Below are 21,622 nucleotides of genomic sequence, written 5' to 3' on the forward strand. Positions count from 1 at the left end.
CACACCAACGCGCCGATGCGCAAAACTTCCCAGCCCGAGGCCATCAACAACACGGCTCCCGGTCGACAGTGCGTACCGTACAACCGGACCGCAATCGTCAAGATGGTATTGTCGCTGTCGCGTGACTATAAACGCCTCGGTATGAAACCACGGTGGCCGTAAAGTTTTGCACTGCGTAGTATTTATGGTGATGCGTCATTGTTCGGCCTTCATCAGTGCATTGCTGGACGAAGGCCTCCTGATGCCGTTGGTCACCATGCCCGTCAGTGTCGGTCGGTGAAGAAGGTGGCCTGGGACTAATTCAGATGTCACCGATTCGTTGCTCTTTGAGTTTGTTTGAATTTTTTGAATTCGAAAATGCAAACAAACTTTTGAATGGAGCAACATAACTTTGTTGCACTTTGTGCGGAAGCAAGGATGGCGACAGCCAAGTTGATTTCTACAACACGGTTGCTGAGCACGCACGGCTGAGAGAGCAGAAAGACTAACAATCGGCCAATAAAAAAACATCACGAAAAAAGTTGGAGTAGACAAGAGTGAATGCGTTTCTTGAATAACACTAGGTGCTAAGAACTTGGAATAACGACTCACTCGGATCACGCACCATGTGTACAGATGTGTAGATTTAGAGATTGAGCATTGTTCAAGGCATAACACCTACGGAATATAATGGTGTTAAATCGGAATTAACTGCATCACACAAAAACATTTTTTGTAAAAAAAGTGGGTGACGTAATTAAGCAATTGCGTTACGTTCCGAATCAATACCAAATATTACGTTACTTTACTCATGTAAAAAAAGCAGGTGATTAGAAATCAGCGACCAATTCCTTACCAACAGCGACCTTCCGGGTACTCCGCACTGTGCGGTGCCTAGAGTGCAGCCGCTCGTGAGGTTGGGCTAAAGAGCGCATCGCTCCCATCGCTCCCATCGCACCCATCACACCCATCGACCGCGACCAGCGACATTAACCACCCAGGCTCCCGTCCTGAGTACCGGATGGCGTTTTTAACCCCCAGCGGGGTCACTGGACTGAGTACCTCCTGCCGAACAGAAGCCAGCCTGACGCCAAAACGAATGAGGCCACGGCGCTTTTGACCGTCGGACGCCGCCCGAGCGTGCGGTTGGTGGAGTTTACCCCGGCTAGCCGACCGCCTGATATACTGTAGTGCACTGTTACATGCGTACCGGAGCCGATTCATCGATTCAATTTGAGGAAGCAACAAAGTCCGCCCCGGGATTTCCAGCCTCAACTGATAACGTGTTGGTGCAGATTGACTATTTGATAAATGGAACGTGAAGGCAATGTGCGGTGGCAGTGGTGGTGGTGATGATGATGTTGCAACCTGGGCTGCGAGGGTTGACTTGGACGCAGCAGAAAGCGGAGATAATGCAGCCACTGCCAGCCCAGTTCAGTTTGCCAATGGGTGTCAATGACAGTCTATGGATCTCGATATGAATCGATGAGATAAGTCTGTTTAAACAAATTAGTTGGTGACACTGCATTGGCAGTGGTGCAAAAGCATGTTTTGTTTATAACACTGTGGCCTTACCAGGAAACTTATATAAATAGGTGATGTTTGAGCAATTGCTCTTTTTCATAGCACATCAATCATTTATGTTTGTTGAGTCTTTTTTTATATGGGTCACCAAACATGCCAGCGCTGAAAAATTACCTGCAAATTACTCAATTGGGATGACACATTGCAACATCGCCCCCTACCGTAAGCAAGTTTAGTAATTATAATAACGTGCGTTTTGTTCGCGTTTCTATGTTTCGATGTGGTGACAACTTGGGCAGGCCTTAACCTTTCCCATTCCGATGACGTAACGTGTCAAAAACTTTATCGGTACATCTTCCAACCTGAAGACGTACAGAGTCTCCCACAACGCCATGCGGGAGGGCGTGTGGCACAGTTGGGTGCCGGCTATCGTACAGTTGCGGTCGTGTTGCTAGGATTCTCTGCGACGAGTACAATGTCTTTAAAAACAACGGCTCGACGCCTCCGTTAATTAAATTAACGCTGATCCGCTTGCGCGTTCCGAAATTCAGCGGTGAACGGGACACATACCCTGCAACCTGCAGAAGTTTCGGAACGGGAAAGGGTTAGGTAGCTATTTCTGCCCTCCTGCCTTATTTAATAGTAACGCACGAAGCTGCTGCTTCTGTGAAGTCACAGAGTGTATAATAGGTTAATTAAAAATAATAACAGGGTGTTTTATTGCCACTGAGAGAAAAATAAATATCTTGACTGGCACTCTTAGGGAGATATAAAGGCCAGTCGACCAAAACGTCGATATCTTTATTTTCTCTCAGCGCCAATGCAACACCCTGTTATTATGTTAATTGACCCGCTATTCATTGTGTTATCGCATCGTACGTTTAACGTCTATTTTGAGGCCGCACAAGAAAAGATAGACTTGTACTTTAACCATCAGGATGTGATCTGCTGTCAGATGTGGAGGGAGGACGGTGTGGTTGATGTCATTTTGCGTGTGTGTGTGTGGGGAGCGGTGGTGTGGCAGTTAGCGCGCTGCGCTATGAACCCGGGTTCGATTCCCGCTCACGGTTAACACCAGTGACGAATATCTGAACCGGTCCTGGGCCTCCCCTAGGTCGACTCAGCCTCAAATGAGTACCTGGTGCGGTGTGTAAACATTGCCACTGGGGAGACAAAGGCGGCTTGGCCACCCACCCCATCGTGTGCCGTAGGTGCTGCTACTTGCTAACAGCACTCGACCCAGCAGTCTCTAGGGGGAATCTTTGTCTCGGCAGTGGCGGTGCGTACCGGGCGGGGTGTACGCGTCGATGGACGTCTGCGCGACGAGCGAGCGCCGCTTGCTCGGCATGGGCATCTTCCTGTCCACGTGCTTGGCTAGCGCCGCCTGCACTGCTTCCGTGTGTACATCTGGGACGGGTCGCAAGGGGTCGGAGGTGAGAAGGGGGGTGGGGGTCACAGGGGTTACAGAGACGGAGTAAGCGGGGCTCGGTTTGGGGGGGGGGGGGGCACTTGATCCATCGTCGCAGCCGCAGTGTGCGCCCCCCGCACGCCGCCAAGAGGCTGCGGCATCGGCACTCCCCACTGCGATGGTGCACGCCGTGCTGCGAGTTTCTGTACCGGCGTGTAGCAAGGGTCCGGTAACGGTGCGGTAACGGTACGGTAACGGTGCGGTAACGCGGTGTGCAGTGGCGGGTCTGGGAGAGGCCTCACCGGAGCGGTAGCGTTCATCGCGAGTGCCGGAGGGACGGCGCCGTCGGCCGTACTTTGAGCAAGACGAGGAGGAGGAGAGAGGAGTGACGGGAGAGGCGCGGCGCTCCCCTCCGTACGCCGCATCCGACACTGTTGCCGCGGCAACCGAGCCAACCCCACCGTTGTCGGCAATGAGGGAAGGGGGGCGGGGGTCGGGGGGGGGGGACGAGAAACCACCATCGTCACCATCACAAATCAGCAACGCCATTCACAGCACACCCGGTGCGGATGCGAACAGCGTTCAACAACGCGGGCGACCACCACCAACCACTGGAAAAACGATGTCAGCCGTTTCCAAGTAAATGCCACCATTACCCTCACCAACGAAAAAACGAATCGTCAGAACCAACAACATCATCAACAGCATCACATTCAGAAGCAGCAACATTCACCAGCAACAAGAGTACCACCACGCCACCACCACCCCCACCGCCATCCCCGAGTGCATGAGCCGTCGCTATCAATAAAACTAGGAAAGTGACCCTTTGTCTTGAAGACGGCGGTGTCCATTAGCATGCCGGCCCATGGCTGCTGCAGAAGCAGCAGGTAGGTGTGGCTGGGAGCGAGAGGTGTTGTGGGTGGATGGGTGGGTGGTGAGGAGGAGGGAGGAGGGGAGAGGGAGGGGAGATCCGCACCGCAAAAAGCACCTGCGTGTATAGAAACTAAAAGCGGTTACTGTTTTCCGCGCACACAGTAATCTGAAGCAACAGACAGAACCTTTTTTAAAAAAAAATTAAATGGGCAAACGCAGGGAAGCCGTCACAGCGGTGTTAACGGTGGGCACAGTGGGCCCGAAAAATCCAGAGACCGCCGGTTCGATTCCATCTCCTGACGCGGCAGTTGAACCGCTGCCTCTTGCTGCCCAGCAGCATCAATGGGTTACAACGCAGTGAGTGGATCAGCGGCAGGTCACGTGTGCTGGGGTTAAAGTGCGGGTGGCTCTCACCTCTCCCAGAGCACACAGCCAGCATGGAGGAGTCGGCCAAATACCCTCTAGAGCAGGGGCGGGGAACCTTTTTTCTGCCAAGGGCCATTTGGATATTGATAACATCATTCGCGGGCCATACTAAATTATCAACTTAAAAATTAGCCCGTTATATTTGGTCAAACATTTAATTAACTCACCACTAATGCGATGGCTGGAACTGCTTCTCTTTGGCGAGGCGTGTGATGTTAGCTGGTATTGATGATGTTGCTACTCGCAACTGCTTTTCCAGGTTTGCTCCTAGATTTATTGAATTTAGAGTCCCGCCTGCGGTTGCCTTGGCAGGGCCACACCAAATGATTTCGCGGGCCTCATACGGCCCACGGGCCGGATGTTCCCCACCCCTGCTCTAGAGCTCCCTTCTAGTGGAGGCCCTTCGCCAGCAGTGGCGTGAGCAATGAAGACATTTGAGTTTTGCGCCTTGACCTTTTGACCGAGCAATGATGGCAAATGTACCATGCGGTGACTTAGACCGCCGTGCGGTTGGTACGTTCGCGCGAGCCAATCCGCACATTCATGGCGAACATTCCACTGGGATCAGTGACCGGCTCCTGACTTTCGGGAACCGGTAATCAATTCTGAAAACGGTCATGGGTTTAGTGACTGTTGTTGTTTGACACCGCTAGTTTATATGCATGGCTCCTGTGTGTGTGTGGCCGTGTGTGCTAACCATTTGTGGTGGACGCTGCAACGTTGTGGGTATGTGTAGCAGTGTCCCACCAAACAGGGCTTCATTGAAGCTGGGTCTGTCCAGGTGAGCATCCCAAAAAACATGCCCACACTCGGCACACCGTATCCATTATACCTCTCGCGCTGCTGTGGTTACCTGTCACCTGCCGACTGCAGTCTACCAGCAGCCCAGAAAATAAATATTCAGTGAGAAATGAAGGCCTAAGTACAGGTGCACCCATCTGTCGATCTGCGCATGAGTGTGTCTGTGTGCATCTGTCAGTCACCCTCCCTCGTCATGTAACGCATAACACCTGTGCCTATCTCATGACCCCGTCCCAGTGAGTAGAGTGCATCTCGCGCCATGATGATGACACCAAGATGACACCACGGGCCCCGTAGTAGTATACGGCTCCTCTTGTTGGGAGTACTGGATGGGTGAGTGTAGGTGGCCCTGCACATGTGTACTGTCACGTAGAGATGTTAAATGGGGAGCGGTAGTGTAGCGGTTAGCATGCTGCGTGTGTGTGTGGGGAGCGGTAGTGTAGCAATTAGCGCGCTGCGTGTGTGTGTGTGGGGAGCGGCAGTGTAGCAGTTAGCGTGCTTCGCTACGAACCCGGCGAGCCGAGTTCGATTCCCGCTCACGGCCAACACAGTTAGTATTATCTCAACCAGTCCTAGGCCTCCCCTCGGTCGACTCAGCCTCAAATGAGGACCTGGTGCAGTGTGTAAACATCTCCACTGGGGAGACAAAGGCGGTCAGGCATGGTGCTGGCCACCGGTCCCTTCGTGTGCCGTGCCGGCCTTCATAGGCGCTTGCTAACAGCACTTGCCCCAACAGTTTATTAAGGCTATACGGGGCATATTTGTATGCACATTGAACTTCTTTCGCACCGTACGTAGCCAACCGTGCGAATCGTAGGTGCGGGCCTTGTGTCACGTAGTGGTGGTTAGTGCACTGCACTCCAGACCGGGTCGCATGAGTTTGACTCTAGGTCACGGCTAACATCAGAGGCGTACGAGAACCAGTCCCAGGTGAACTCCACCTGAAAAACGAGCACCTGGTGCAGTGTGCAAACATCAGCCCTGGGTGAAGCCAGAGGCAGCCCTCGGGCGTGGTCCAGTTCTGGCCACACCACCCCCTGCTTGTGCACTGTGACTGCCTTAACAGGTGCTCGCAAACAGAACTTGCCCCATCATCAACTTGTGTAGGCGGGGTGCGGTCTCTGTGTGTGTGTGTGGCATTATAATTTACGGCACACCTTCACACACCCCCCCCTGCCCCCATGTAAAAACAACCCCGCGCCACCCTCCCAAAAACAAACAGCATCAAACCATGCAAACAGCACGGCCTGGCCTTGTGTGCACTCGTTCACACACATTTACATAACACCTGCATATTTGTCTACGCGACTGTAAGTTGCCGGTGTGCACCACGCGTGCAGAAGCTGGGCGCTCGCGATTATCCGAGCGACCGATTGCTCGAACGATTTCTCATCGGCACGATTATTCATCAACTCTTTCCGTCCGTGTGCCACCGGCAGAAATGTTGGCTCCGTTAGCCAAACGCCAATGTCGCGGTCTGCTGCTGGCCGTGACGAGAGGGCTTCGGGATAGAGTTCGTCTCGTCTTGCCGTTCCTCCTCCTCCTCCGTCGAAGAAGCGCTGACCAGTGTGGTTTACTAAAGGGTCCATAGCGTGGGTAGAATGCCCACAATCACACGACTGGGGCGTGCGTATTTCATGTATATCTATGTGACTCTACGTGTCTCTGTGGGTCTCTATGTATCTCTATGTGTCTCTATGTCAGGAGGAAGGACGTGGGAGGGAGGAACCACAATTGTGAAAGGGGCCCCGTAACACGAACCCAAAGATACAGATCCCCGTATAACCTTAACAGACTGTTGGGGCAAGTGCTGTTAGCGAACAGCACCTATGAAGACCGGCGACGGTACACGAGGGGGTGGGGTGGCCACCACCACGCCCGACCGCCTTTGTCTCCTTAGTGGCGATGTTTACACACCGTACCAGGTACACATTTTGAGGCCGAGTCGACCTAAGGGAGGCCCAGGACCGGTTCAATTAATCGTCACTGGTGAGCGGGAATAGAACTTCGGTCACCGGGTTCGTAGCGCAGAACGCGAACCACTTCGCCACCGCTAGCCACTACGCCACGTATGTATGCTGAACTTGTTTCGCACCGTACATAGCCAACCGTGCTAATCGGAGGTGTACCACACGCACACACACATACGAAGACACAGACGCAAACCCCTCCCCCGCCCCCCCCCAGAGAGGGACGCGTAATGTGGAGCGGATTCCACTGGAGCCAGGGAATCGGCACCGCCAGCTGCCGGCTCAATCCCCTTCTATCCCTCCACGCATCATCACTTTGATTTCACACAAACCGCTCCGTGTACACGCATTGACACGCGCAAGTGTTGCTGGACACAAGCGCGCCAACCCACGTCGACACGCGTGCACGAGGCGAGACAGAGGTCGTCTTGTTTTCGCTCGGGGTGGTTTTTTTCCCGAGTCTCCTCCAGTTTTTTGGGGGTCGGTCTCGAGGCGTCCGTGAGTCTCCTCCCCCTCCCCCCTCCACCTGTCGAGGCTCGCGGCGCCGTTGCGGTGGTGGCACCGAATCCACAGAGCCACGAGCGGGGACCAGAGGTCACAACCGGGTACCCGATACCCGTACCCTACCCGATACTCGGCTACCCGTACCCGGCCGGCTACCCGTACCCGGCCGGGTACGGGTACCCGTTTGCGACCCTGGTGCGGCCGGGTACGGGTACGGGTAGGCCGTGAGTCACTGGTGAGTAACCGTTTTGTCACTAATTTCGGGTAGGGTACAGGTACGGGTAGGGAACGGGTACCCGTACCTGGCGGGGTACGGGTACCCATTTGCGAGCCTGGTGCGGCCGGGTACGGGTACGGGTAAGGAATCAAAACCCGTTTGCGACCTCTGGCGGGGACCCCGTTGCTGTTGGCCGACACCGCCTGAGCCTCAACGCGCCTACGAAGAGTATATGAAAGGTACGTAATGCAAAGTACTTGAACAGAAAATATTTACGTTGAGCTTTTTAGTACATTTCATAAAAGCGTGTTTTAAAAATATTTTTTTTTTTATTACACGCTTTTATTTAACTCACTCTGTCTGTTGTTGTCGTCATTGTCGTTGTATCCTCAAATCTTGTAAGTCAATTTTAATCCCACTTCCCAATGTGGTATCGACTGCAAACTTGGTATACTTAGGGGCCATCCATAAATGACGTCACGCGATTTTTGACGATTTTTGACCCCCCCTCCCTTCGTCACACGACGTCACAAAAAGGCAGACCCCCCCACACTCAAATATGACGTCACAAAGCTCTGCACCCCCCCGAACAAAATAAAACTTGCTTCAAATCACTTTAAACTATTGTCATTGTAGTGCGTATTTAATGTGGCGCTGCACTCTGATGTTGTAGGAGAAAACATTTAACAAATTCCTGTGGAAGGAGCTGGTAGGAACGTTGGGTTGCTCGGTCAATGGCCAGGGTCAACGGCGGCGTGGTGTATTCCGCAAATATGGCCGACTGTGAGGGCGGGCACAAGCCGGCGTGATTAGGTTAAACGTTGAGTTTTATAAGGGCACCACGGGGTGACCAGCCCCTCCCCACCCAGCCCCACCACCCCCACCCTCCCCAGCGTACTACACTTAAGAGCCCGGTTTGGTCACAGGGAGGCTAAACCTGGATTCAAACCCAGGCCCTCAGCAGTGCCGGCTCTGAACCCTGAGCCACCCGGCCACCTACTTCAAAATCCAAATTTCAATGACTGACAGTGGTTTGGATGAGAACGCAGAATAAACTAAACTACAACAACGTCTGTCCACACACACAATGTGTGTTCATACACAAGTCACTTAAATGACCATTTTACAAAGAACAACGCTTCTCATGCACATTTGAAAATTACACCTGCGAGGCAAAAAGGAGGAACACGTGGATTAGAGAACATACGCACGCATGTGCGCGGACCTGGGTGAGAAACATCACGGCCAGAAGCGGTGAAGAGCTAAATAGTTCTTTTTCAGAAGCTCAACGAAGTGGCTTATCACGTGGAGATTTTGTTGCAGCCGAAAATTTCTACATGCCCGTTTATAAATGTAGAAAGAAAAGCCGGAGCACCCGGAGAAAAATCCACGCAACCACGGGGAGAGAGATACCGCAAACTCAAAATATACAGGGGGCGTCAGGGTCGGGATCGATCCCACGACCTCCTGTATACCAGGCAAGGCAGTTAACACCACGCCACCACGGAGTCTCAACCTGGTCACAGAATCTCGGCAACGCCAGCCAACCCAGCGCTACAACACGACAATTAAGAGTCACTCAATAAGCGAATCCTCTTATCGTGGATCTGCTGTCTAAAAACACACTCTAAGAACGTTCATCCAACGGCAAAAATGACAGAGAAACCCCACGGCATCCAGACTCGTCGCTGCCACGTTGCAGTGCAATGCAGCATTCGTACCTGGCAGTGAACTCTCACTTGCCTCAGGGAAAACACTTGTCCTGCAGTTAAGACTTCCAATTCATTGCACTGCCGAGATCCTGGGATTTAATCCAGGAAGATGCCCATGATTACACCGGGTTCTCAACGGTGATGATCTCAATCTGGTCAGTCTCATAACAAAAAATTCACAGAATTTGGCTAAATTGCTGCTCTGAGAATTAAACATTTCACTTTGATTGCCACATTACGAACATTATTCTTGGAGGCAGAGTGGGTGGGAATCGCTTCCCCCCCCATCCCTTTTGTTTGAACTAGATGTCAAGGGCTCTCAGAGGTTGGGGGCCGTCCATAAATGACGTCACGCACCAAGGAGGGGGGAGGGGGGTCAGACATTTGTGACGATGCGTGATGAGGGGGGGAGGGGGGGGTTTGAGAAATGTGACGTCACATCAATATGCGCAACTTTAAATAAATATAAACACGTTCTACTTAATTAAATAGAATTGTTATAACAACACAATTTTGATTAATTTTCATGATTAACTATTTTATTATTTAAATTTACTAAGGTCACCTTTAATTTATTCCATGAAGGAGCATTTTGCTTCTCCATGGGAGAATGGAGAAACATACATTTTGTAAATTTTTTGAATGATTGTTATTAAAGATTTAGATTTTAATGATTCTACCAGGGCTTTTCATTATGTGGAATGAATGTGATTGTTATGATTGTACTCTCCATTTTGTTTCGTTCTACTACAAAGTTTCAAGTATTTTTTTATAGTAATAATCACTTTAATATTTCATAAGAGAATTTCAATATAATATTCTGAACATCTGCAGTTTTAGTTAAACGTTGAATATTTTCAAGTGAATTTTATGCTAAATTTCAGCTTTCCAACGCCTCCTTTTTAATACGTGTTTTCTCCTACAACATCAGAGTGCAGCGCCACATTAAATACGCACTACAATGACGATAGTTTAAAGTGATTTGAAGCATGTTTTATTTTCAAAATGAAAATATCGGGGGGTTTGACTTTTTGTGACGCCGTGTGACGAGGGAGTGAGGGGGGGTCAAAAATCAGCCGAAATCGTGTGACGTCATTTATGGACGGCCCCTTGCTCTGCAGTATCCACTTGCACGGGTCACTCTTTAACGTGAAGGGCTGCACCGCTGTGAGGGATCCAGATGGACTCTTCATTGTTACAACGCCGATAGCGCAATCATAATAAAACAATTGAATTTATATGTAGAAATATTTAAAGGCCTCAAAGCTCAGCGTGCTACAGCCTCCGTTTTGTGAACATCCGCGTCTGTTCGTGCTCCCGAACAACATCCGCGACGATCAGGGGACGGGCACGCGCTGCATCACGCCGTATATTCCCGGTGAATGGCACACCCCAAGGGAACGCTGGAATGCCGCGTTCTATCCGAGGCGCAGGAACGAGACATTCACTGCCGAAGAGTCACCGCCGCGGCAGCTATACACTGTTCCTGATTAAGCTCCCGTCGTCGTTTCATTCTGGCAGGAGGCCAGAAAGGCATCGGTGGCTCTGAGACGTTCACTGCCTCGCCTAAGTATGTAGGAGGTCGTGGGTTCGATCCAGAGGTCGCAAACGGGTTTGGATTCCTTACCCGTACCCGGCCGCACCAGGGTCGCAAACGGGTACCCTTACCCGTACCCGGCCGTACCCGTACCCTACCCGTACCCGGCTGGGTATGGGTAGGGTATGGGTATCGGGTACCTAATTGCGACCTCTGGGATGAAGCCATGTTGCAGGTGCGGGTGGGTTGATTCTAGGAACTTGAATTGTGAGAAGAGACAAGACGTTGGGAAATGAGTGACAAACAGTTACTCACCAGTGACTCACGGTCTACCCGTACCCGTACGTGGCCGCACCAGGGTCGCAAACGGGTACCCGTACCCGGCCGGGTACGGGTAGCCGGGTATCGGGTAGGGTACGGGTATCGGGTACCCGGTTGCGACCTCTGGTTCGATCCCAATCCCTGACACCTGTGTATTTGGAGTTTGCATGTCTCTCTCCCCATGGTCACATGGATTTTTCTCCGGGTCCTCCTCCTCAGGGTTTCCCCTCCACATTTAGAATCGTGCGTTTAGAATGTTTGGCTGTTATAACATGTCCACATGATAAGCCACTTCGTTGAGCTATCATTTGTGGCCAGGTCGCTTCTCAAAAATAGCTGTATAGCTCAGTGGGCCTTAGCTGGTAAAATAAAATAGTTTAGTTTTAGATGCTTAGCCGGTTGAATTTTTAAATCAGTATTTTGCTTGTGGGAGACACCCAGAGAAATCGGGATAGGATTATACAAAAGAGGGGCTAACACAAATATATCCACACAGACGGATGAATGACCCCACTTGACCACACTTCCTGTACTGTCACTTCCCAGCCATATTGCAGTTCCATTGAGGTTGGTCGTTTTAACAAATATTATTGCATCCACCAACCATAGCTTCCAAAGCGTTGGATTACAAAAACAACGCGCCACCGTACAATCATCATCCATCACCATAATCACCTCGAGAGCGAGCTTTGTGTCGCTAACTCAGTAATTGGCCGCAGTTCCGACTGGGCTCACACCGATCATCGCTGTGTGAAAGACAAAATATCCTCCGTATAGCTTTAATATACTTGGGGCAAGTGCTGTTCGCGAGCACCTATGAAGGCCGGCAAGGCACACGAGGGGAGGTGGGTACCCAGCACCACGCCCGGCCGCCTTTGTCTCTCTATTAGCGATGTTTACACACCGCACTAGGTACTCATTTGAGGCTAATTTGAGCTAGGGGAGGCCCAGGACCAGTTCGGATAATCGTCACTGGTGTTGGCCGTGAGCAGGAATCGAACTCGTGCGTTCGCTGTGAGCGTGCTAACAGCGAACGCACCACCGCTCCCCACTCCTGTCCGCAACGACAGTGAGTTTCAGGCACAGTGATAACCTCACGTCACCCAAGCCCTCATCCCATCTCCTCCATAAATCGTAAATGAGATCTCCCATCGAAGATCATTGCTAACAAGCGAGAAGCCTCTCCATCTTTTAACGAGCGCTGGGCGGTGCTCATCTCCCTCCACTGGCGACCCCGAGGTATAGTTGTGGATATTCCACATTCCTATGGCAGGAGTATATAAGTGCATAGGCCAACTACAGTTGGATACCAGGATTTGAATATGCAACTTTCTGATCGTGAGGAAGGTATGTTGGCATGTACAATGGTGGTGGTTGTGAGGATAATGATGATAATAATGGTATCGGTGGGTCATGAGGATTACGTTGACCTTAACGATGTAGACGATAACAACCGACGTACGAATTGAGACATACAGCATCTCTTACGCACGCAATTCGATGCGTGCCTCGTGAGTTTAAGAATCCATATTAATCAATAATGAGGCATCGTTGCACCCCTAATGATTACAAATGTGACAGCGAGAACGAAGGTTAGAGATTTCCCGATGACCTCATCGTGTTGCTTCGGCACCAAAAACAAGAGGCTGATCCCCCGGGGGGGGAGGGGGGTGGCTGAGAAATGTGACGTCACATCAAAATGGGCAACTTTAAATGAATATAGACAACACGTTCTACTTAATTTAATAGACTTTTTAATGTTTTCTCCTACAACATCAGAGTGCAGCGCCACATTAAATACGCACTACAATGACAATAGTTTAAAGCGAATTGAAGCATGTTCTTATTTTTTTGTGGGGGGACGGGGGCAGAATTTTGTGACGTCATATTTGAGGGGGGGTCTGACTTTTTGTGACGTCGTGACGAATGGGGGGGGGAGGGGTCAAAAATCGCGTGACGTCATTTATGGACGGCCCCTTTGAAGCATGTTTTATATTTTGGTGGGGGGGGGGGCGGAGCTTTGTGACGTCATATTTTAGGGGGGGGTCTGACTTTTTGTGACGTCGTGTGACGAAGGGAGGGGGGGGGGGTCAAAAATCGTCCAAAATCGCCCAAAATCGCGTGACATCATTTATGGACGGCCCCCAAGGTCTTGGACACTGGGATTTGAGCCAGGGCAGGGAGTTTGCAGCACAGATGGCTGGGGGAGGCAATTCGTCACTGTGGAGAACGGTCGACCTCTGACTCATTTCACCAACGAGCTTGTCGGTCAACTAAGCACGTGGGCTGCCTCGGTTTGAGTCGTTTTAATTACGACAAATACAATATCTATATATTCATACCTTAAAGAACAGGACAATAAACAACACGCACGGTGTCAAATGTCAAAGGGAGGCCAACACGTTCAGTAGCAATCACCATCGTTGTGATGGGGGGGGGGGGATAGGTATATAATTGTGTATAATATATACGTGAAATTTTTGTGATTTGAGAGGTTATTGTCGTGGTTAAACACATTCCTGCGGAGGGAGCTGGTAGGAACGTTGGGTTTGCTCGGTCAATGGCCAGGGTCAACGGCGACGTGGTGTATTCCGCAAATATGGCCGACTGTGCGGGCGGGCACAAGCCGGCGTGAGTAGGTTCAACGTTGAGTTTTATAAGGGCACCACGGGGTGACCAGCCCCTCCCCACCCAGCCTCTCCCTCCCCACCCAGCCCCTCCGTGCACGACGGACGGACACAATAATCCCCTGTGGGCTGGTGTAACCAGGAGGTTCGTACCAGTAATACTTCTACTGATGACGGTGATCATCATGATCATTATGAACATCACCAAGACCAACATCATTTTGAGCATCACGATCAACCGTCACGAACCATCATCAACATTGACATGATGTTGATGATGATTACCATCACCTTATCGATCGTCGACTGCCATCACTCACACCATGGCCACGACTATCAAACAGCATGCAACAAACAGCAGCTGCCCTGAACTCTAACGGGAGAGGAGAAAATCAAAAGGAGAGAGAGAGAAAAATAAAATTCGAGGAGAGCGGGGAGAGAGAGAGACGTGAGAATGGCAAAGAGGAGCGGGGAGAGACACGAGAGGGCAGGGTGGAGAGGGCAGGGTGGAGAGGGCAGGGTGGAGAGGGCAGGGTGGAGAGGGCAGGGTGGAGAGGGCAGGGAGGAGAGGGCAGGGAGGAGAGGGCAGGGAGGAGAGGGGAGGGAGGATCAGAGCAAAACGAGGATAGGGGAGGGAAGGTGGGAAGAGGGATTTTAGGAGCGAACCAAACTGCCCACGCGCGACCAGGGAGCGAATGAGGCTCACAGCCCGCGGCGAACGCACGGCGCGGGTCCTGACGCACTCACCCCCCTCATCCTCCTCACCCATCACCACCCGCCCGCCCACCTGCGTCCATGGGGAGGCCTCTAGGCCCCCGTAGTGTTGCCGCCGCCGCCGCCGGTAGCGACCGCCCAGCCGCCTCCACCTCCTCCTCTTCTTCTTCCCGCCATCTTCCCAGAGAGCCCTGCTGCTCCGCGTTGCCGTGGTAACGCGGTAATAGCGCTGCCCCCGCAGCCCCCAAGAGCCCCCCACTGCCCCCCACCCCTCCCACACGCCCTATCCCCCCCTCCCTCTCGTCCTATCCCCCCTCCCTCTCGCCCCCCCTCTCGCCCCCCCCCTCTCGCCCTATCCCCCCTCCCTCTCGCCCTATTCCCCCTCCCTCTCGCCCTATCCCCCCCCTCTCGCCCCCCCTCTTCTCGCCCTATCCCCCCCTCTCGCCCCCCCCCCTCTCGCCCCCATCCCTCTCGCCCTATCCCCCCTCCCTCTCGCCCTATTCCCCCTCCCTCTCGCCCTATCCCCCCCCTCTCGCCCCCCCTCTTCTCGCCCTATCCCCCCCTCTCGCCCCCCCCCCCCCTCTCGCCCCCATCCCTCTCGCCCTATCCCCCCTCCCTCTCGCCCTATTCCCCCTCTTCTCGCCCTATCCCCCCTCCGTCTCGCCCTATCCCCCCCCCCTTCTCGCCCCCCTCCCTCTCGCCCTATCCCCCCCCTCTCGCCCTATCCCCCCTCCCGCTCGCCCTATCCCCCCCCCCTCTCGCCCTATCCCCCCCTCCCTCTCGCCCTTTCCCCCCCCTCTCGCCCCCCCTCTTCTCGCCCTATCCCCCCTCCGTCTCGCCCTATCCCCCCTCCCTCTCGCCCTATCCCCCCCCTCTCGCCCTATCCCCCCCTCTCGCCCTATCCCCCCCCTCTCGCCCTATCCCCCCTCCCGCTCGCCCTATCCCCCCTCCCGCTCGCCCTATCCCCCCCCCCTCTCGCCCCCCCTCCTCTCGCCCTATCCCCCCCTCCCTCTCGCCATATCCCCCCCCTCTCGCCCTATCCCCCCTCCCTCTCGCCCTATCCCCCCCCTCTCGCCCTATCCCCCCCCTCTCGCCCTATCCCCCCTCCCTCTCGCCCTATCCCCCCCCTCTCGCCCTATCCCCCCTCCCGCTCGCCCTATCCCCCCCTCCCTCTCGCCCCCCCTCCTCTCGCCCTATCCCCCCCTCCCTCTCGCCATATCCCCCCCCCTCTCGCCCCCCCTCCTCTCGCCCTATCCCCCCCTCCCTCTCGCCCTATCCCCCCTCCCTCTCGCCATATCCCCCCTCCCTCTCGCCCCCCCCTCTCGCCCTATCCCCCCTCCCTCTCGCCCCCCCCTCTCGCCCTATCCCCCCTCCCTCTCGCCCCCCCCCCCTCTCGCCCTACCCTCCCTCCCTCTCGCCCCCCCCTCTCGCCCTATCCCCCCTCCCTCTCGCCCCCCCCTCTCGACCCCCCCCCTCTCGCCCTATCCCCCCCCTTCTCGCCCCCCCCCCTCTCGCCCTATCCCCCCCTCTCGCCCTATCCCCCCCCCTCTCGCCCTACCCCCCCTCGCCCTATCCCCCCTCCCTCTCGCCCTATACCCCCCCCTCTCGCCCTATCCCCCCTCCCTCTCGCCCTATCCCCCCCCTCTCGCCCTATCCCCCCTCCCGCTCGCCCTATCCCCCCTCCCGCTCGCCCTATCCCCCCCCCCCTCTCGCCCCCCCTCCTCTCGCCCTATCCCCCCCTCCCTCTCGCCATATCCCCCCCCTCTCGCCCTATCCCCCCTCCCTCTCGCCCTATCCCCCCCCCTCTCGCCCTATCCCCCCCTCTCGCCCTATCCCCCCCCTCTCGCCCTATCCCCCCTCCCGCTCGCCCTATCCCCCCTCCCGCTCGCCCTATCCCCCCCCCCCTCTCGCCCCCCCTCCTCTCGCCCTATCCCCCCCTCCCTCTCGCCATATCCCCCCCCTCTCGCCCCCCTCTCGCCCTATCCCCCCTCCCTCTCGCCCTATCCCCCCCCTCTCGCCCTATCCCCCCCCTCTCGCCCTATCCCCCCTCCCTCTCGCCCTATCCCCCCCCTCTCGCCCTATCCCCCCTCCCGCTCGCCCTATCCCCCCCCCTCTCGCCCCCCCTTCTCTCGCCCTATCCCCCCCTCCCTCTCGCCCCCCCTCCTCTCGCCCTATCCCCCCCTCCCTCTCGCCATATCCCCCCCCCTCTCGCCCCCCCTCCTCTCGCCCTATCCCCCCCTCCCTCTCGCCCTATCCCCCCCTCCCTCTCGCCATATCCCCCCTCCCTCTCGCCCCCCCCTCTCGCCCTATCCCCCCTCCCTCTCGCCCCCCCCTATCGCCCTATCCCCCCTCCCTCTCGCCCCCCCCCCCCCTCTCGCCCTACCCTCCCTCCCTCTCGCCCCCCCCTCTCGCCCTATCCCCCCTCCCTCTCGCCCCCCCCTCTCGACCCCCCCCCCTCTCGCCCTATCCCCCCCCCTTCTCGCCCCCCCCCCCTCTCGCCCTATCCCCCCCTCTCGCCCTATCCCCCCCCCTCTCGCCCTACCCCCCCTCGCCCTATCCCCCCTCCCTCTCGCCCTATACCCCCCCCTCTCGCCCTATCCCCCCTCCCTCTCGCCCTATCCCCCCCCTCTCGCCCTATCCCCCCTCCCGCTCGCCCTATCCCCCCCCCTCTCGCCCCCCCTCCTCTCGCCCCCCCTCCTCTCGCCCTATCCCCCCCTCCCTTTCGCCATATCCCCCCTCCCTCTCGCCCCCCCCTCTCGCCCTATACCCCCTCCCTCTCGCCCCCCCCTCTCGCCCTATCCCCCCTCCCTCTCGCCCCCCCCCTCTCGCCCTACCCCCCCTCCCTCTCGCCCCCCCCCTCTCGCCCTATCCCCCCTCTCTCTCGCCCCCCCCCTCTCGCCCCCCCCCTCTCGCCCCCCCCCCCTCTCGCCCTATCCCCCCCCCCTCTCGCCATACCCCCCCTCCCTCTCGCCCCCCCCCTCTCGCCCTATCCCCCCCTCTCGCCCTATCCCCCCCTCCCTCTCGCCCCCCCCCTCTCGCCCTATCCCCCCTCCCTCTCGCCCTACCCCCTCCCCGTCACTCTCCGCCCGCACGCCGGCCCCTCCTCCCTCCCTCCCTCCACATCCTCCCGCCCTTCTGCCTGCAAAGCCCATCTCCATGACTACCGTCTCCACGTGACCTGCATCCGAGTCGGCGTCACAGGGATATTGGTGGTGGGGGGGGCAGCAGAGAGACGGATAGGCAGGCAGGCAGCAGGCCAAGAGGAAAACTGAGAGAGAGAAAGTCAGAGGAGGCTGGAATCGTGGGGAGAGACAGAGATGCAAATGGGAGAAAGGGCGGAATCCAGACAGCCAATTACTCCTACTACTATGATATTAACCAGGTGAAATCCCGCTGAGCTTCGAGCTCTTTTTCAGAGGCGACCTGGCCGCACGTGATGGCTCGTCGAAGTGGCAGGTATCATCGTCGTCAGCATCAACACGTGGGAATTTGTAGCAGCAGCCAGATAATGTGTTGATTCTCAACGTGAAAGAGGGCGAACAGCAGAATAACCCGGAAAAAAATCCACATGACCACCACGGGGAGAGAGAGAGACCACGTGAACTCCAAATATATCGTTTAACACGCCGGCTTTCGCAACCAATCCATAATAGTTTTTTTTTCTGGGTTAGTTCGCAGAAATATAAATGTGTCGTTAAACCCGCCATCACCTGACACAGCCAATTAGAGAACAGAGGTCGCAAACGGGTTTTGATTCCTTACCTGTACCCGGCCGCACCAGGGTCGCAAACGGGTACCCGTACCCGGCGGTACCCGTACCCTACCCGTACCCGCCCGGGTACGGGTAGGGTACGGGTATCGGGTACCTGATTGCGACCTCTGGGATGAAGCCATGTTGCAGGCGCGGGTGGGTTGATTCTAGGAACTTGAATTGTGAGAAGAGACAAGACGTTGGGAAATGAGTGACAAACAGTAACTCACCAGTGACTCACAGTCTACCCGTACCCGGCCGCACCAGGGTCGCAAACGGGTAACCGTACCCGGCCGGGTACGGGTAGCCGGGTATCGGGTAGGGGAACGGGTATCGGGTACCCGGTTGCGACCTCTGCGAGAGAGGCAAAATGATGAAAGGGGTTGTTCACCACTGGAATAAAAAAAACACTGCCATAGTAATGGCCTGAGAGTAGAGGCAGAAAGTTAAGTTACGAAGACAAGAAGCTAGTTCTGCTTCCACACAAAAAGGAGACTTAATAATAGGGATGGAAATGCCAAACAAAAGTCCCCAAGACACAGAATTACAGAAAATCCGTTTAGCACAACAATGAGAATATAAATCAGCACGCAATACGAAAATTGTTGATGATGTCACGGCAAGCAATGGGGAGCGTGAGAGCAAGGAAAAAGGACAATGATGATTGATAGATCACAACAACAGCCCTTGGAGACAAAAACGGAATCTTAGGGCACAAAAGGCAGAATGATAAAACCAGAGAGGAATTATATGGCAAGGTCTTCTGCAAAAAGAGAAATAAGAAGCGACTGCCCTCTGCAGTGTTACAGAAGTGAGAGCTGCCAGACCAGAGGGGATCGCTGTAGAAACTGTCAACATCGTCAGATAAGCAGGAGCCCACGTTGGAACAAATTGAGCAGACTTATTGTCTCAACAGTTACACAGAAACGAAAACACCTCCAACGTGGAATTACGCTTTTCAACCGCCCTTCTAATCACAAACGGTAGTGACACGACTGACAGCGTGCAGAATTTAAAGACCTGGCTTTAGCCACGGCCCACCAAGCCAGGCCCCCATTAACAAACGCAACTAAATCGTCACGAGCGTGTTCGTTCGTCGATAAACTTGTACAAATTGCGGCAGGGGCAAGAAAGTAAAGATTCAAACCAAAAAAAAACTTCACGGTACGGAGACGCAGCATGCGAAAGCGATTCGCAACGACGTGAGGCAGGCCACAGGCCCTGCAGCAGGTGCCGCGACACGCGCCGAGAGGCCGGGCGCTGACCACCGCGGCCTCCTCCTCAATCCCTGGGGTCTCGCGTCGCGTTGTGGCTCCAGTGGCGCGGTGTGGTGTGGCGCAGAGGTCGCAACCGGGTACCCGATACCCGTACCCTACCCGATAGCCGGCTACCCGTAACCCGGCCGGGTACGGGTACGGGTACCCGTTTGCGACCCTGGTGCGGCCGGGTACGGGTACGGGGTAGGCCGTGAGTCACTGGTGAGTAACCGTTTGTCACTCATTTCGGGTAGGGTACGGGTAGGGAACGGGTACCCATTTGCGACCCTGGTGCGGCCGGGTACGGGTACGGGTAAGGAATCAAAACCCGTTTGCGACCTCTGGTGTGGCGCGGTGCGGCGAGCGCGGTGGGAGCGCTCGTTCGGGCCGCCCCACGAGAGACGCGCAGAGCGACGGTGACGGTGCCAGCGGCGGTGACAGCGACGGGTGGGATGGGGATTGGGGGGGTTGGGCAATGACGAGCGGCGTCAGGTGGAGCAGTCCACCAGATGAATCCAGCCGCATAGAACTCCCCAGACGGAACTCAATCAGATTCAATGTTGCCTCATGTGGCACGCAGGAGGGAATTGCGTCCAACGGAGCAGACCGCGTGAATCATCCGGTGTGCTTCACGTCACGTCACTCAAGGGCTGCCCTTCGCTTAACATCGTTTGTGTGGTGTGTGTTGCATCTCACAATTCATCCGGTGCACACCACGTGAAGCGTGTTGAACGAACCCCACCGGATAACACCGTGCCAGATGAAACACGCCAGATGATGATCCATGCCAGATGGAGCGTAGCATTGTCACGGTACTCCAAAACAACCGTGCAGGGCTGGAACTCGGCTCGATGAATGATGCCAAATATAGCCCGCAAGATAAATTGTGTTGAATGGATCCCACCAGATGAGGCAAACCTCATCAGACAAGTCTTTATCAGATTAACCTCACCTGATAGATCACACCAGATGGATCTCACCAGAGAGCACAACACTCGAAGCTCCACACAGATAGATTGCGCACACTTGCTGTACTCCCATCTCCTGGCCTTCTCCAAGCCCGTGTATGATCCGCGAACCCTCACCTCCGAAGCGCTGGATCACAGGCATGCGCCATCGTGCCCGGTGCAAACAGGGCGGAGAAGGGAGATGGACATCGGGCAACCGCACGCGCTGCTTAATCCACGGGGGCATCAGGGACCTACGGGGGCCCGTGGGTTCCCGGGAAAACCGACCCCCGACGCACAACGAGGGTTCAACACCAGCCGAGGCAATCGCCACGAAGCCGTCATTCCACCCAACCGCAACAACCACACCGACCATCGCAGAGACACCAACCGCAACAACCACAACAACCACACCGACCATCGCAGACACACCAACCGCAACAACCACACCGACCATCGCAGACACACCAACCACAACAACCACAACAACCATCGCAGACACCCCAACCACAACAACCACACCGACCATCGCAGAGACACACCAACCACAACAACCACAACAACCATCGCAGACACACCAACCGCAACACCCACACCGACCATCGCAGACACACAGACTCCACAGTATTTCTGTTGTCTCTGAAACCGTGGCAACCAAAGTAATTCCGTGAGCCCAGAGGCATCGTATAGTGGCCCTCGCCTGCACACTCAATTGATTTAAGTTTATCGACGACCCAATGCAATACAAATTGGATTGATAAGGCTTCTAAATGTGGCCACATCTCAAGATGCTGCACAGAAACAGTGGACGTGTTTACTTTGTGGCTATCGAAATAGGTAGTGAGTCTCAGGCAGAGGAACAGACGGAAGATCTTGAGCCTGGACTTGAACAGGGCCAGGGAGTCGATAGCACAGGTTGCAGGGGGGAGGAAGTTTCAGACTGTGGGAGCAGCAAAGGAGGATGAGCGACCTCCTACTGAGCGAAAGTTGACTGGGGGATTCGATATAAAATGTTGGTTGCTGAAGTAGGAGAGTGCGTGGAGGGGAGTAGAGTG

General features: G+C 55.1%; 1 protein-coding gene across 1 annotated transcript in view; it reads right to left on the reverse strand.

Annotated features, from left to right (window-relative positions):
* The window catches only part of LOC144723131 (disco-interacting protein 2 homolog C-like), a 168,382-nt gene that overhangs the window by 50,715 nt on the left and 96,045 nt on the right, over positions 1 to 21,622 (reverse strand). The window contains exons 3-4 of the mRNA XM_078601714.1: positions 3,214 to 3,342; positions 2,791 to 2,910 (exon numbers count right to left, since the gene is read on the reverse strand). Coding sequence (XP_078457840.1) covers positions 2,791 to 2,910; positions 3,214 to 3,342 — 249 coding nt within the window. The remainder of the gene's footprint in view (positions 1 to 2,790; positions 2,911 to 3,213; positions 3,343 to 21,622) is intronic.

Source organism: Lampetra planeri, chromosome 1 (assembly GCF_965212315.1).
Source record: "Lampetra planeri chromosome 1, kcLamPlan1.2.h2, whole genome shotgun sequence".
Taxonomy (NCBI): domain Eukaryota; kingdom Metazoa; phylum Chordata; class Hyperoartia; order Petromyzontiformes; family Petromyzontidae; genus Lampetra; species Lampetra planeri.